At 45.2% G+C, this 12,311-nt stretch overlaps 1 protein-coding gene across 3 annotated transcripts in view; it reads left to right on the top strand.

Annotated features, from left to right (window-relative positions):
* Positions 1 to 9,650, top strand: part of DDX50 (DExD-box helicase 50) — a 35,530-nt gene extending 25,880 nt beyond the window's left edge. For 2 of the 3 annotated variants that reach the window (XM_049790488.1, XM_049790487.1), the window contains exons 8-15: positions 120 to 269; positions 881 to 1,042; positions 1,192 to 1,311; positions 2,005 to 2,078; positions 2,302 to 2,461; positions 6,827 to 6,961; positions 8,002 to 8,046; positions 9,164 to 9,650. In XM_049790488.1, the coding sequence (XP_049646445.1) occupies positions 120 to 269; positions 881 to 1,042; positions 1,192 to 1,311; positions 2,005 to 2,078; positions 2,302 to 2,461; positions 6,827 to 6,961; positions 8,002 to 8,046; positions 9,164 to 9,433 (1,116 nt within the window). In that variant the 3' untranslated portion in view covers positions 9,434 to 9,650. Of the gene's footprint in view, positions 1 to 119; positions 270 to 880; positions 1,043 to 1,191; positions 1,312 to 2,004; positions 2,079 to 2,301; positions 2,462 to 6,826; positions 6,962 to 7,994; positions 8,047 to 9,163 lie in introns of all 3 variants that reach the window. The other variant, XM_049790490.1, reaches the window with a different exon arrangement.
* Positions 9,651 to 12,311: the final 2,661 nt, after the last annotated feature.

The raw sequence follows: 12,311 nt of genomic DNA, 5'->3' as shown, positions 1-12,311 counted from the left end.
TACACTAGTTTTGTTTGAAAAGAATTCTTCCAGGAAGGCTAAATTTTGGACAAATTGGGGGGAAATGTAAAAACATTTTAAAAATAATTTTACTGAAACATTGAAATCTTTCTTTACAGCATTTGGCCATTCAGTGTCATTGGTCTCAGAGGCCGGCAGTAATTGGAGATGTGCTTCAAGTCTACAGTGGCTCTGAAGGACGGGCTATTATTTTCTGTGAAACCAAAAAGAATGTAACTGAAATGGCAATGAATCCACACATAAAACAGGTATTATTTTTAATGCTTTCTCTAATTCTGCTTATAGGGATGAAACAATGAACATAAATAATTTTTCTTTGTGGACTGTTAAAACCACAAAATGTGTGGATAAAATATTATGTTGTTGGGCCCGGAGAGATAGCACAGCGGCGTTTGCCTTGCAAGCAGCCGATCCAAGACCAAAGGTGGTTGGTTCGAATCCCGGTGTCCCATATGGTCCCCCGTGCCTGCCAGGAGCTATTTCTGAGCAGACAGCCAGGAGTAACCCCTGAGCAATGCCGGGTGTGGCCCAAAAACAAACAAAAAAAACCCAAAAAAAAATATTATGTTGTTAAAATTATGGGGATCAGAGTGATAGCACAGCTGGTAGGGCGGTTGCCTTGCATGTGGCTGACCCAGGTTTGATCTTTGGTATCCTCTATGCAAGAGCCTACCAGGAGTAACTAACCCCTGTGCCCCACCATGTGTGACACCCACAACCCCCAGCAAAAGCATGAGTTATGATGGAAACCAGGAAGGTTACTACTTAAAACATACTTGGACTGTACGGTTTATTGTGTTATCAGTTGAGAGTATCAAGTCTACATTTCATTTTCTCTCTACCTCCTTTTTTCATATAGAATGCTCAGTGTTTACATGGAGATATCGCACAGTCTCAACGAGAAATCACTCTCAAAGGCTTTAGAGACGGTAGCTTCAAAGTTTTGGTGGCAACAAATGTGGCTGCTCGAGGTTTGGACATTCCAGAGGTTGACCTGGTGATTCAGAATTCTCCTCCACAGGTAAGGAATGAGAATTGGTTTGGGGAGAACGAGAGAAGCTGCATAGTTGCCATTTTATGTACCTAACATGCTTTTGATGTGAAAGATAAGTTATCTTTTCTTAGCCATTTTTGGTTAATGTACTGTTAAATTTCCTTTTTAATTTTTAGGATGTTGAGTCCTATATTCATCGCTCTGGGCGCACAGGGAGAGCCGGTCGGACAGGGATCTGCATATGTTTTTATCAGCCAAAAGAAAGAGGTCAGCTAAGATATGTGGAACAGAAAGCAGTAAGTAGAGTTAAATTACTTCAAACTTATTATCTAAACAGTGCCTTAGAGAGGAGCTCTTTTTATATTTGTTCACACAAATAGATCTTTATGACTTCTCAGTTTAAGTTGCACTTGTGTGTGAAACATGTGGAGAGCTAAATCTGAATTAGCTGCAAGACTTTGTTTTCAAAAATACAGCATTTATTGTGAAGACAGAACTGACTCACTAATTTTTTGCCTTGAATTTCTCCCTGATACTAAAAGCAGAATTGTATTGTGATTTTTAGCACCTCTTAGTGCAGCTTTATAAATCGTGGCATGACCTTGCCTTAGTATGAGTTAGATTTTATTAAGTGATGCTGTAATAGTCCATTTTAAACGAAATTTACATTTTTGTGGTTCTCATTTTTTTGGTGGTATTTCATACTTTTAATTTTTGATAATGTGTTTTTATATCCTTTTTTTTTTAAATAAATGGGGTCTTAAGGGAAAATTGAGAGATGTAAACAGTACTTTTTTCATGATTAAGGGGCACTTAAACTTTTTTTTTACTTTTTATAATTTATAATTGCTGATTTATTAGAAAACAATTTTTGGCTCTGCTAGGGCTTGGCAGTTAAATTCAAGAAATGGAAATTCAAAAAACTATATAATTTAGAACTTAATTGTGAAGATTTCCATTTTTCTTTAATATAATTCTTTCATTTTCAGGGAATAACTTTTAAACGTGTAGGTGTTCCTTCTACCATGGATTTAGTTAAATCTAAAAGCATGGATGCCATCAGGTATGCTTTCTGACTTGCTGAATGACTTTTTTTTCTTTATTATTAGGCTATTCATCTATAAGCTCTCCTAGTTCAGATATCAGAAAATTCAATCACCATTTTTACCAGAAGATGTTTAGTTATTTTAAAATATGAAAAAGTTACTATCTTTCCCATTTGTTCTCTTATCTTTAATTTCTTGCCTTTGTGTTGACCAAGAAAATTTCCTATTTTTAAACCATAGGTCTCTGTCTTCTGTTTCTTATGCTGCTGTTAGCTTTTTCCGACCATCAGCTCAGAGGCTCATTGAAGAGAAAGGGGCAGTGGACGCGTTGGCTGCAGCATTAGCTCACATCTCTGGTGCATCAAGTTTGGAACCACGATCATTGATTACGTCTGATAAGGTAGAAACCCGAGAAAATAGCATGTGGTAGAGCAAATATTAATACTGAGAAGAAAATAGGAAATCTTCAGTTTGCTCAGTGCTTTTTGTTATCTGTACCTATTCATTTTGTTAAGTTGCCTTGGAACCATGCAAGTTGAGAAATCGGTTGCAGTGATGGCAGTAGCCTACTCAGCAAGGGTTGCCTGTGTCTGCCACGCTGAGCTGCAGTGCTCAGGGGCTACAACTGGCTTTGACTTGGTGATCACTCCAGACCAAGTTTGTGGATGTTCATTAACCCTGATACTATTTCTTTAGGATTTTTTTTATTTTGTTTTGGGCCACACCTGGTTACTCTGGCCCCTCTTGCTATTTTCATTTTTTTTTAAATTTTGGGCCACACCCGGTGACACTCGGGGTTACACATGGCTGTGCGCTCAGAAATCGCGCCTGACTTGGGGCGGGGGACCATATGGGACACTACGATGGAACCGAGATCCATCCTGGGTCAGCCTGGTGCAAGGCGAACATGCTCCGGCCCCTTCAGAACTTTTTGCATGTGTGATATGTGCTCTACTACTGAGCCACATCCCCGGACTTTTTCCATATTGTTTTTTGTTTGGAGCTGTTGGCAGGGTCCTCCCAAGTAGTACACAGTACTAGGGTTCACTCCCAGTGACCGCCAACAAGGCTAGAAGGCTCAGTGCTTGTGCCTGGTACTGTGAGGGTGCTCGGACCCCAGATGCTGGAGGCCACCAGAGACACACGTGGCAGTACTTGAGTGGCACCAGGCCTTTAACTTAAGGCCTTGGTCATGTAGAAGATGTGCTCTTAACCCCTTAATTACCTCCTGAGCAGTCCGTCCTTTTTTATTTAATAAAAACATTTTTATTTATTTATTGGATTTTGGGTCACACCCAGCTGCACTCAGGTATTACTCCTTGTTCTGCGCTCAGAAATCACTCCTGGCAGGCTCTGGGAACCATATGGGATGCTGGGGATCGAACCCATGTTCATCCCGGGTCAGCTACGTGCAAGGCAAATTTCCTACGGCTGCGCTATCACTTTGGGCCCCAATCTTTTCTTTTCTTTCTTTTTTTTTTTTTTTTTTTTTTTTGGTGCCACACTTGGTAGTGCTGGGGGGGTAACTCCCAGTTTTAAGTTCAGTTTTGTGCATCAGGTGATGCTTAGGGGTGAGGGGGACTGCCCAATGCAGGGTATTGAGCCCTGGTTTTTTGTATGCTAGGTATGTGCTCAGCTCTATGAGCTATCCCTTGTGTTCCTCTCTTTTTATTGATTTGTTGACATGTTCCTTTGTTGTCGATCATATACTGCAGTGCTTAGGGCTTTGCCTATCTCTGCTCAGGGTCTGCTCCTCATCCTTAGGTGTTCCCTATGTGGTGCTGGGGATCAAACCTGGCTTTCTTGCCTGCAAACCTGGTTTTCTAGCCTTTTTGATACAGGGATACATTCAATGGTTCTCAGGAGAAGACCATATGAGGTATTAAGAGATTGCACAGAAATCACTTCCGGCAGCCTTGGGGATGTTGGCATGTTGGCATCGAACCTGGGTTGGCTGCGTGCAACCCGCCGTGCTATTATTGCTCCGGTCCCATATCCCCAGCTGTTAAATACTACTTCATTTGTTTGATTGGGCCACATATGGAGGTACGCTTGACTGGTCCAACAATACTCAAGTCACTTCTGTTGGTACGCAGGGGACCGTGCAGTAGTGAGGATGGTATCTGAGGCTCAAACTCACAGAGAATATACTTCAGCATTCTGACCATCTTCCAGATACCTAAATAATATTTCTTTTGTATATTTTTGCAGTTTCAGGGAGCAAATCTCTGACCCTAAACAATACTTCTTACTTTAAAAAGTTTTTTTGTTTGTTTGTTTTGGTTTTTGGGTCACACCCGGTAGCACTCGGGTTGCTCCTGGCTCTAAGCTCAGAAACCTCAAATTCCAGCTGCCCATATGACCCTGGTGCCTGCCTGGAGTGATTTTCTGAGCACTGCCGCTCCTGGCAGGCACGGGGGACCATATGGGACACCAGGATTCGAACCAACCACCTTTGGTCCTGGATTGGCTGCTTGCAAGGCAAACGCCGCTGTGCTATCTCTCCGGGCCCTAAACAGTACTTCTTAAGAAAATAGGGGCCAGACCAATGGCACAGTGGTGGGGCGTTTGCCTTGCATGTGGCTGACTCAGGACGGACTACAGTTCGATCCCCCAGGTCCCATATAGTCCCCCAAGCCAGGAGCGATTTCTGAGCACAGAGCCAGGAGTAACCCCCGAGAGTGACGCTGTGTGTGGCCCAAAATAAAAAAAAAAACAAATAGTGAAAGGGACCAGAGTGATAGCACAGTGGTAGGATGTCTGCCTTGCACACAGATGACCCGGGTTCAGTCCCCAGCATCCCATATGATCCCCCAAGACTGCCAGGAGTAACTGCTGAGCCTCATCCAGTGTGGCCCAAAAACCAAAAGAAAATAGCAAGGGGTTGAAAAGATTGTTCAGTTGACTGAGCATATGCTTTGCATATGAGGCTTAGGTTCAGTGAAACTGGCACCACACGGTCCCGAGCATTGCTGGAAACAGACCCCAAGGACAGACAAAAGGAGTCCCTGACCACAGTAGGTGTGTCCCCAAATCCAATAAAAATTATATTGAGGAAGTAATCCTGTATCCCATCAGGTGTGATTCCTGCCACAATAAAAATAAATGAAGGTCCAGAGTGATAGCACAGTGGGTACAGCATTTGTCTTGTACCAGCTGACCCAGGACCGACCCAGGTTCAATCCCCAGCATCCCACATAGTCCCCTGAGCCTCTTGGGAGTGATTTCTGAGCACAGTCAGGAGTAACCCCTGCGCGCTGCTGGCTGTGGGGCCTCCCGCCCCCAATACATGCAAAGAGATACTTTTCTGGCTAAAAAAAATCTTAGGTCATTTAGTTTCATCTTTTTTATTTTTTTGCCTGGGGAATTGGTCACACTCAGCTTTGCTTAGGGTTCCTAGTGGGGCTTGGGTGACCAAATCTAGTGCCAGGGATCAAACCCAGATCGACTGCATGGGAGACTAGTACCTCACCTGTAATACTCTCTCTCTGACCCCTAATACCAACCCTTACCTAATATAAGAGTCACTTTGCAGCCCAGAAGATGACTGGCTCAGTAGCTTAAGGCACTTGGCTTGAGTGCAAGGTCTTGAGTTCAGACCATGATGCCACCACTTTTGCTGAGGAAATCAGTACAGTCACACTGTGATCCTAGTGAGAAAAGCCTAGGAGATGTCCCTTGGCTTAAATCTCTTACCCCACTTGTACGTGATCATGAATTTAAACACGGTCATGGCATATACATGAGGCAATCCTGATAGCCCTGCTTTTAGGGTTCCTGGGAAAAGGGCTCAAGATAGCTCAGTGCCTTAAGGCAGGGGAGAGGTCCTGCACTTGCTTGTATACTGCTGCCAGTGCTCTGCTCATTCATTACTCTCATCGCTCTGAAAATCTGTGTGTTGCTTCTTTGTTTACTTCCTGCCCCCCTTTAGTTGTTTCCATGCATGTGCACTACAGCGTAATTACTACGAGAAAGGACACATTACTCCTGAGAGACTATATGGAATATTTAATACGTAGTATCCCTATAAGAATATAGATTTATGTCCCTTTCTTTCCTCACCCAATTAACTTAAGCTCCTTCGGTGTTGCCTTATCTCTTCACTACCATATTATTTTTCTCTGGTGCCCTACTTTGCTTCATTCTCTGCACAAGCTTGATGCTTAGAATTAAATATAGTCCTTATAGTAATGCATAAAAGAATGAAACTTTCAGTTCTACCCACGTTAGTCTTCTATTAAGAGAAATTTCTTTTTTTGGGTGGGTCTAACCTGGCGTCTCTCAGGGGCTACTCTTTTTTTTTTTTTTTGGTTTTTGGGCCATATCCGGTGGTGCTCAGGGGTTTCTCCTGGCTGTTTGCTCAGAAAGAGCTCTTGGCAGGCATGGGGACCATATGGGACACCGGGATTCGAACCAACCAGCTTAGGTCCTGGATCGGCTGCTTGCAAGGCAGACACCGCTGTGCTATCTCCACGGGCCCTCAGGGGTTACTCTTTGCTCAGAAATCACTCCTGGCAGGCTAAGGGGACCATAGGAGATACTGGGAATCTAACCCAGGTCCGTCTTGGGTCAGCCACATGCAAGACAAATGCCCTACCACTGTGCTGTTGCTCCAGCCCCTTTTAAGAGAAATTTCAGTTAAGTTATACTCCTGACTCTGTTGGACTGTGATTAAATCATGAAAGCTGTAGAATTGGAATATGGAATATGCCGTTACTGCTCTCCCCCCCCACTCATCCTCATAATGTGATTTTTATTCCTTAAGGGATTTGTGACTATGACTTTGGAAAGCCCAGATGAAATAGAGGATGTCAACTGTGCTTGGAAAGAACTTAATAAAAAACTGAGTAGTAATGCTGTGTCCCAAATTACCAGAATGTGCCTCCTAAAAGGAAATATGGTAGGTTTTTTTTCCCTATGTCAGTAAGCTACTTACACAGAAGATTGTAGATTAATCTGCTCTTGTAAATGTCTTTAAAGATAAAATGTTGGGCCCGGAGAGATAGCACAGCGGCGTTTGCCTTGCAAGCAGCCGGTCCAGGACCAAAGGTGGTTGGTTCGAATCCCGGTGTCCCATATGGTCTCCTGGGCCTGCCAGGAGCTATTTCTGAGCAGACAGCCAAGAGTAACCCCTGAGCATCGCCGGGTGTGGCCCAAAAACCAAAAAAAATAAAAATAAAAAAAGATAAAATGTTGCTACTCTTTTTGAAGCCTAAACTTCTTTTTTTTTTTTTTTCCGGCCCCCCCCTCCCCCAAAGCCTAAACTTCTTTGGGATAGTTTCCAGTTACTAGTTTGAAGAGTCATATTAAATAAATCTTTTGTTTGTTTGTTTTTTGGTTTGGTTTGTTTTTGAGTCACACCCGGCAGTGCTCAGGGGTTACTCCTGGCAGGCTTGAGGGACCATATGGGATGCCGGGATTTTGAACTGCTGCCAGTCCTGGGTTGGCAACGTTCAAGGCAAACGCCCTACCACTGTGCTGTCTCTCAGCCCATTTGTTTCTTTTTGTGTGTGTGGGAGGGAGGCAAACCACACTCAGGTTGCTCAGGGCTTAGTTCTGGTTCTTTTTTTTTTTTTTTTTTGGTTTTATGGGTCACACCCTGCGGTGCTCAGGGGTTACTCCTGGCTGTCTGCTCAGAAATAGCTCCTGGCAGGCACTGGAGACCCTATGGGACACCGGGATTCGAACCAAGCACCTTTGGTCCTGGATCGGCTGCTTGCAAGGAAAACGCCGCTGTGCTATCTCTCCGGGCCCAGGAATGAATTAATTTCATAGGAGATGCAATAAGCTTTATTTCATGTGTTATGGTATATGAAATATTATAAAACTTTATGATCATTGTATATACCTTAGCCTTTATTAATATGAGGTTACCATCAGTTATTAGCAAATTGAGACAGTTCATGCATCTGAATAGAAATGTTTTTATTTTGTTTTTAGGGTGTTTGTTTTGATGTTCCTGCAAATGAATCAAAATCGTTACAGGTATTTAAAATATTTATCTTTTTTGTCAACAATATGTAAGCCACTATGATCAAAATAAAAATTACATTAAAAAAATATTTATCTTTTAAGTAGTTGAGTGTTTTATCTAAAAGAGGGATTTAAAAAAACTCCAAAATGATTGTAATATCATCCTAACTAAATCAATGAAAAATCTCTTTTATAAAGGGAGGTTATAAAAAGGGAGGTATGGGAGGAGGTTGGGTCACACCCAGCTTGCTTGGGTTTATTCCTACAATGGTCATTTAGGTTATTTAGGACCTTGGGGTCCTAAAATGTATGCCACACCTGGTGACACTCAGGGGTTTACTCCTGGCTCTTCGCTCAGAAATTGTTCCTCCCTTGAGGGACCATATGGAACGCCTGGGGATCAAACCGTGGTCCGTCCTACTTTAGCACGTGCAAGGCAAACGCACTACCGCTTGTGCCACTGCCTCGCCCCAAACAATACAGTTTTTATAATGAGCACCTGTTTTTAGAGACCAGTGCTCTTTCAAAAATGTGTTGACCATGAATTTAAAGTTTCTTTTTTTTTTTTTTTTTTTGGTTTTTGGGCCACACCCGGTGACGCTCAGGGGTTAATCCTGGCTATGCGCTCAGAAGTCGCTCCTGGCTTGGGGGACCATATGGGATGCTGGGGGATCGAACTGAGGTCCGTCCTAGGCTAGCGCAGGCAAGGCAGGCACCTTACTTCTAGCGCCACCGCCCGGCCCCGAGTTTAAAGTTTCAAAAATGGACCTAGGAGTTTCTCCTTAGCATAAAGTATGTTTTCGTTTTCTGGATTTCATTTTTCCATACGTGTTTGACTTTGGATCACATCTGGCAATGCTCCGGGCTTATTCTTGGCTCTGCACATCAGGATCATTCCTGATGACTGGGGGGACGGACCATATTGGGTGCTGGGGATCGAACTCAGGTCAGCTGTATGGAAGGCAACACCACCCACTGTATAATTTGCTCTAACCCTCAGTTTTCCATACACTTTAATGGATATGTGGCTTTTTAAATCTAATCATGGATAAGAGTTTCCTGTACTTGTGTGCTTGATTATGGTTCATATTTTATGTTTATATTAATTTTGTAAATTTCTGCCCAACAGGAAGAGTGGCATGATTCAGACTGGATACTCTCAGTGCCAGCCACGTTACCCGAAATTGAAGAATATTACGATGGAAACACAGCTTCTAATTCCAGGCAGAGGAGTGGCTGGTCAGGGGGCCGCTTTGGCCGGTCAGGCCGGGCTGGTGGCCGATCCAGTGGCCGATCCGGTAGACAGGGGAGTCGGTCAGGGAGTCGACAAGATGGTAGAAGACGAAGCGGGAATAGAAACCGATCAAGAAGTGGGGGCCACAAACGAAGTTTTGACTGAGTATTTGATAATTTACCAGTGTGTGCTTGCCTATTTCTGCCTAATCATGTACATTATCTATCAAAAATTAGGTCATCAGGTGAGGTATTTGTCTGCTATTCGGAAAGAAGTTGGTCATATTTTTTTAAAAAGTATTTCACAAGAATGGTTGTAAACAGATCTACTTAGCCAGTTATACCTTTGAATAAAAAAATGCCTTTATTGTCTCTTTTCACTATGTGCAAAAACTTTCTCAGTTTATCATTTTTATTTAGTGGGGGGAATTGGGAGCTACACTCACTGCCAGACAACCTCTGGCATTCCTTGTGGGGAGGTCTGTATTTGTTGCCAGGGATTGGACCCTGAAATGTCACAAGTAAGGCAATAATCTCTTTTGGGGGGTGGTTGCCACACCAATCAGTGCACAGGGGTTACTCCTCCTGGCAGGTTTGGGGGGTCACATGGGATGCCTGGCACTGAACCCAGGTCTGTCCTGGTTGTCTGTGTGCAAAGCAAATGCCCTCCCAGCTGTGCTATCATTCCGGCCTGAAGACAATCATTTTTTTTTTTATTTTGGGGCCCACATACAGCAGTGCTCTACTGCTGCTCCTGACTGTACTTAGGGGACCATGTAGTGCCAGAGACTGAATGAACCCAGGACACTTACATGCAGAACGTACCCTAACCCTTTGAGTGATGTCCCTGGCCCTCAGCTTAAAATCTTTTTTATTTAATTAATCTTTATATTTTTAAGATATTTTTTAGGCCAGAGGTAAGTCCTGCACACAATAAGGTGTTACACTTAAAAAAAAAAAAAGATGAATATAAAATTGCTTCTAAAAATTTATAGTCAATCTCAGTAAAGATGAACTGTGTTTTATAAAATGCAATATATTTGTATTCAAATTGTTACTGCTCTGGGCTGTGTGGCCCCAACCAAGAGTCAGATAATGAAGAAAGAACGGAACGGACACCCAAGCAAAGCCGAGGTTAGCTAATAAAGCAACCGGGTCTGTGTTAGTTGCTGCTGAGCTATCTTCACTGTGGAGAGCAGTATGGAGAATGAGGCAAGAATCCTATCTTGGAAGTCTAAGGAGACCTTTTTTGGGAAGTGGAGGGTGGGCGGCCACACCCAGCGATGCTCAGGGGTTACTCCTGACTCTTTGGCAGTAATTGGGGGGGGGGGGGCCATATGGGAAGCCAGGGAGTAAACCCCTGTTCTGTGCCCGCCATACTTCCTCCAGCCCTACATAGACCTGTTTTGCACAGCTACTGAAAGGTCTGAGGAATTGAGAGTGATAAGGGAACAAGGTGAATGCCAATAGGAAGAGAAAGGTTTTAAAGAGCCCACTTTTTTGGTTTGTTTTGTGGTTGGGGGCCACACCCAGCTGCACTAGGGTTTACTCCCCGGCTTTGTGCTCAGGAAATCACTCCTGGCAGGCTCAGGGAATCGTGGGATGCCATGAATCGAACCCAAGTCTGTCCTGGGTCAGCCACGTGCAAGGCAAAAGCCCTACCGCGGTGGTATCTCTGCCCCCCCCCCACCCCCCGAGTACACTTAAAAGTTGGCTTCCTTACTAGCAAGGAGTGTGAGGCAGTTCTTTTTTTGGTGGATTTTGGGTCACACCTGGCAGTGCTCGGGTTACTCCTGGCTCCACGCTCAGAAATTCCTCCTGGCAGGCAGGGGGACCATAAGGGACGTTGGGATTGGAATTGACGACCTGCATGAAAGGCAAACGCCTTACCTCCATGCTATCTCTTAACAAGTTTTTTTTCTAGGTTCTGAAAGGAGGGCACAGACCAAAATCCTCTCCAATTCTCAGTGTTGGTTAGCAATTCAGCCTCTTAGTTTTGCTCCTCCTCTATGGTGTCCAGCACCCGCCCACCTTCCCCTTTTGGCATTTTGGGGGGAAGGTGGTGATGGTCACCTGTCATACCTGTCTTTGTGCTTAGGAGTGGCCCTTGATGGTGCCCTGGGGATCTATCTCGTGTCAGTGGCATCCACGTTGTCATGGTGCTATTTCTTCGGTCCACTTTGTTGTTTTGTACACAGTGACTACTTACTACTACAGACCCTAATTTTCATGGACTTGTAATTTCCAGGACTGAGGCATGCAAAGCATGTATCTTACAGGACATCTCCCCAACCTCTGGTTCCTGAGAGCAGTTTTGCTCAGGTTCCTTTTGGCACTGCACTCGGAAATCCCTCTTGGCACGCTTGGGGGGGGGGGGAGGGACCCTATGGGATGCCAGGGCCAAAGGCCAGCTTGACCACATGCGAGGCAAAGACCCTGCCCCCTGCGCTATCGCTCTGGTCCCCATGCGGCATTTTATGATGAACATTCGGTGAGCGTTCCATGCTGGGCACAGTCTGAGTCAGTAGTGGAATCAGGGCCTGAGAGCGCGCACTCCCCTCCCAAACCCAAGCGCTCCAAGCTCACATAGATGTGTTTCCCCAACTGCCTGTGGGGCTTCGACCACTCACGGCCTTGAAAGATCCCAACTATTAGACATCCATTGGGACTGGGTCGATCCGCGCGCTCCCTTGCTCAATGGCGACCCTGAGGCCTCCAACGGTCGGCAGGTCTCTCCCGGGGGCCGCCGGCCCCTGAGGTCGGGTCGGGGTGCGCCCTGAGCTCCGCCAGCCTCGCCTCCCGCCGCTGCCGCCGATAGGGTCGGGGTGCGCCAGCCTCGCCTCCCGCCGCTGCAAGAGATGCGGGGAGAGAGCCCCGAAGCGGAGGGAGCGGCTCGGCTGGCTGGAGCCTCCTCCGTCCGCCCTCCGTCTCCCTCCGTCCTCCCTCCGTTCCGATGCCTGTAGACCCAGCCCTAGCAGCTGGACGCAGCTGGACCAAGCCGGGCGCTGGCCTCGGCCTGTCTCTCCGGAGCAGAGACGCCCACA

Source organism: Suncus etruscus, chromosome 17 (assembly GCF_024139225.1).
Source record: "Suncus etruscus isolate mSunEtr1 chromosome 17, mSunEtr1.pri.cur, whole genome shotgun sequence".
Taxonomy (NCBI): Eukaryota; Metazoa; Chordata; class Mammalia; order Eulipotyphla; family Soricidae; genus Suncus; species Suncus etruscus.
The sequence above is the reverse complement of the archived record's forward strand: the minus strand, read 5'-3'. Positions and strand labels throughout refer to the sequence as shown.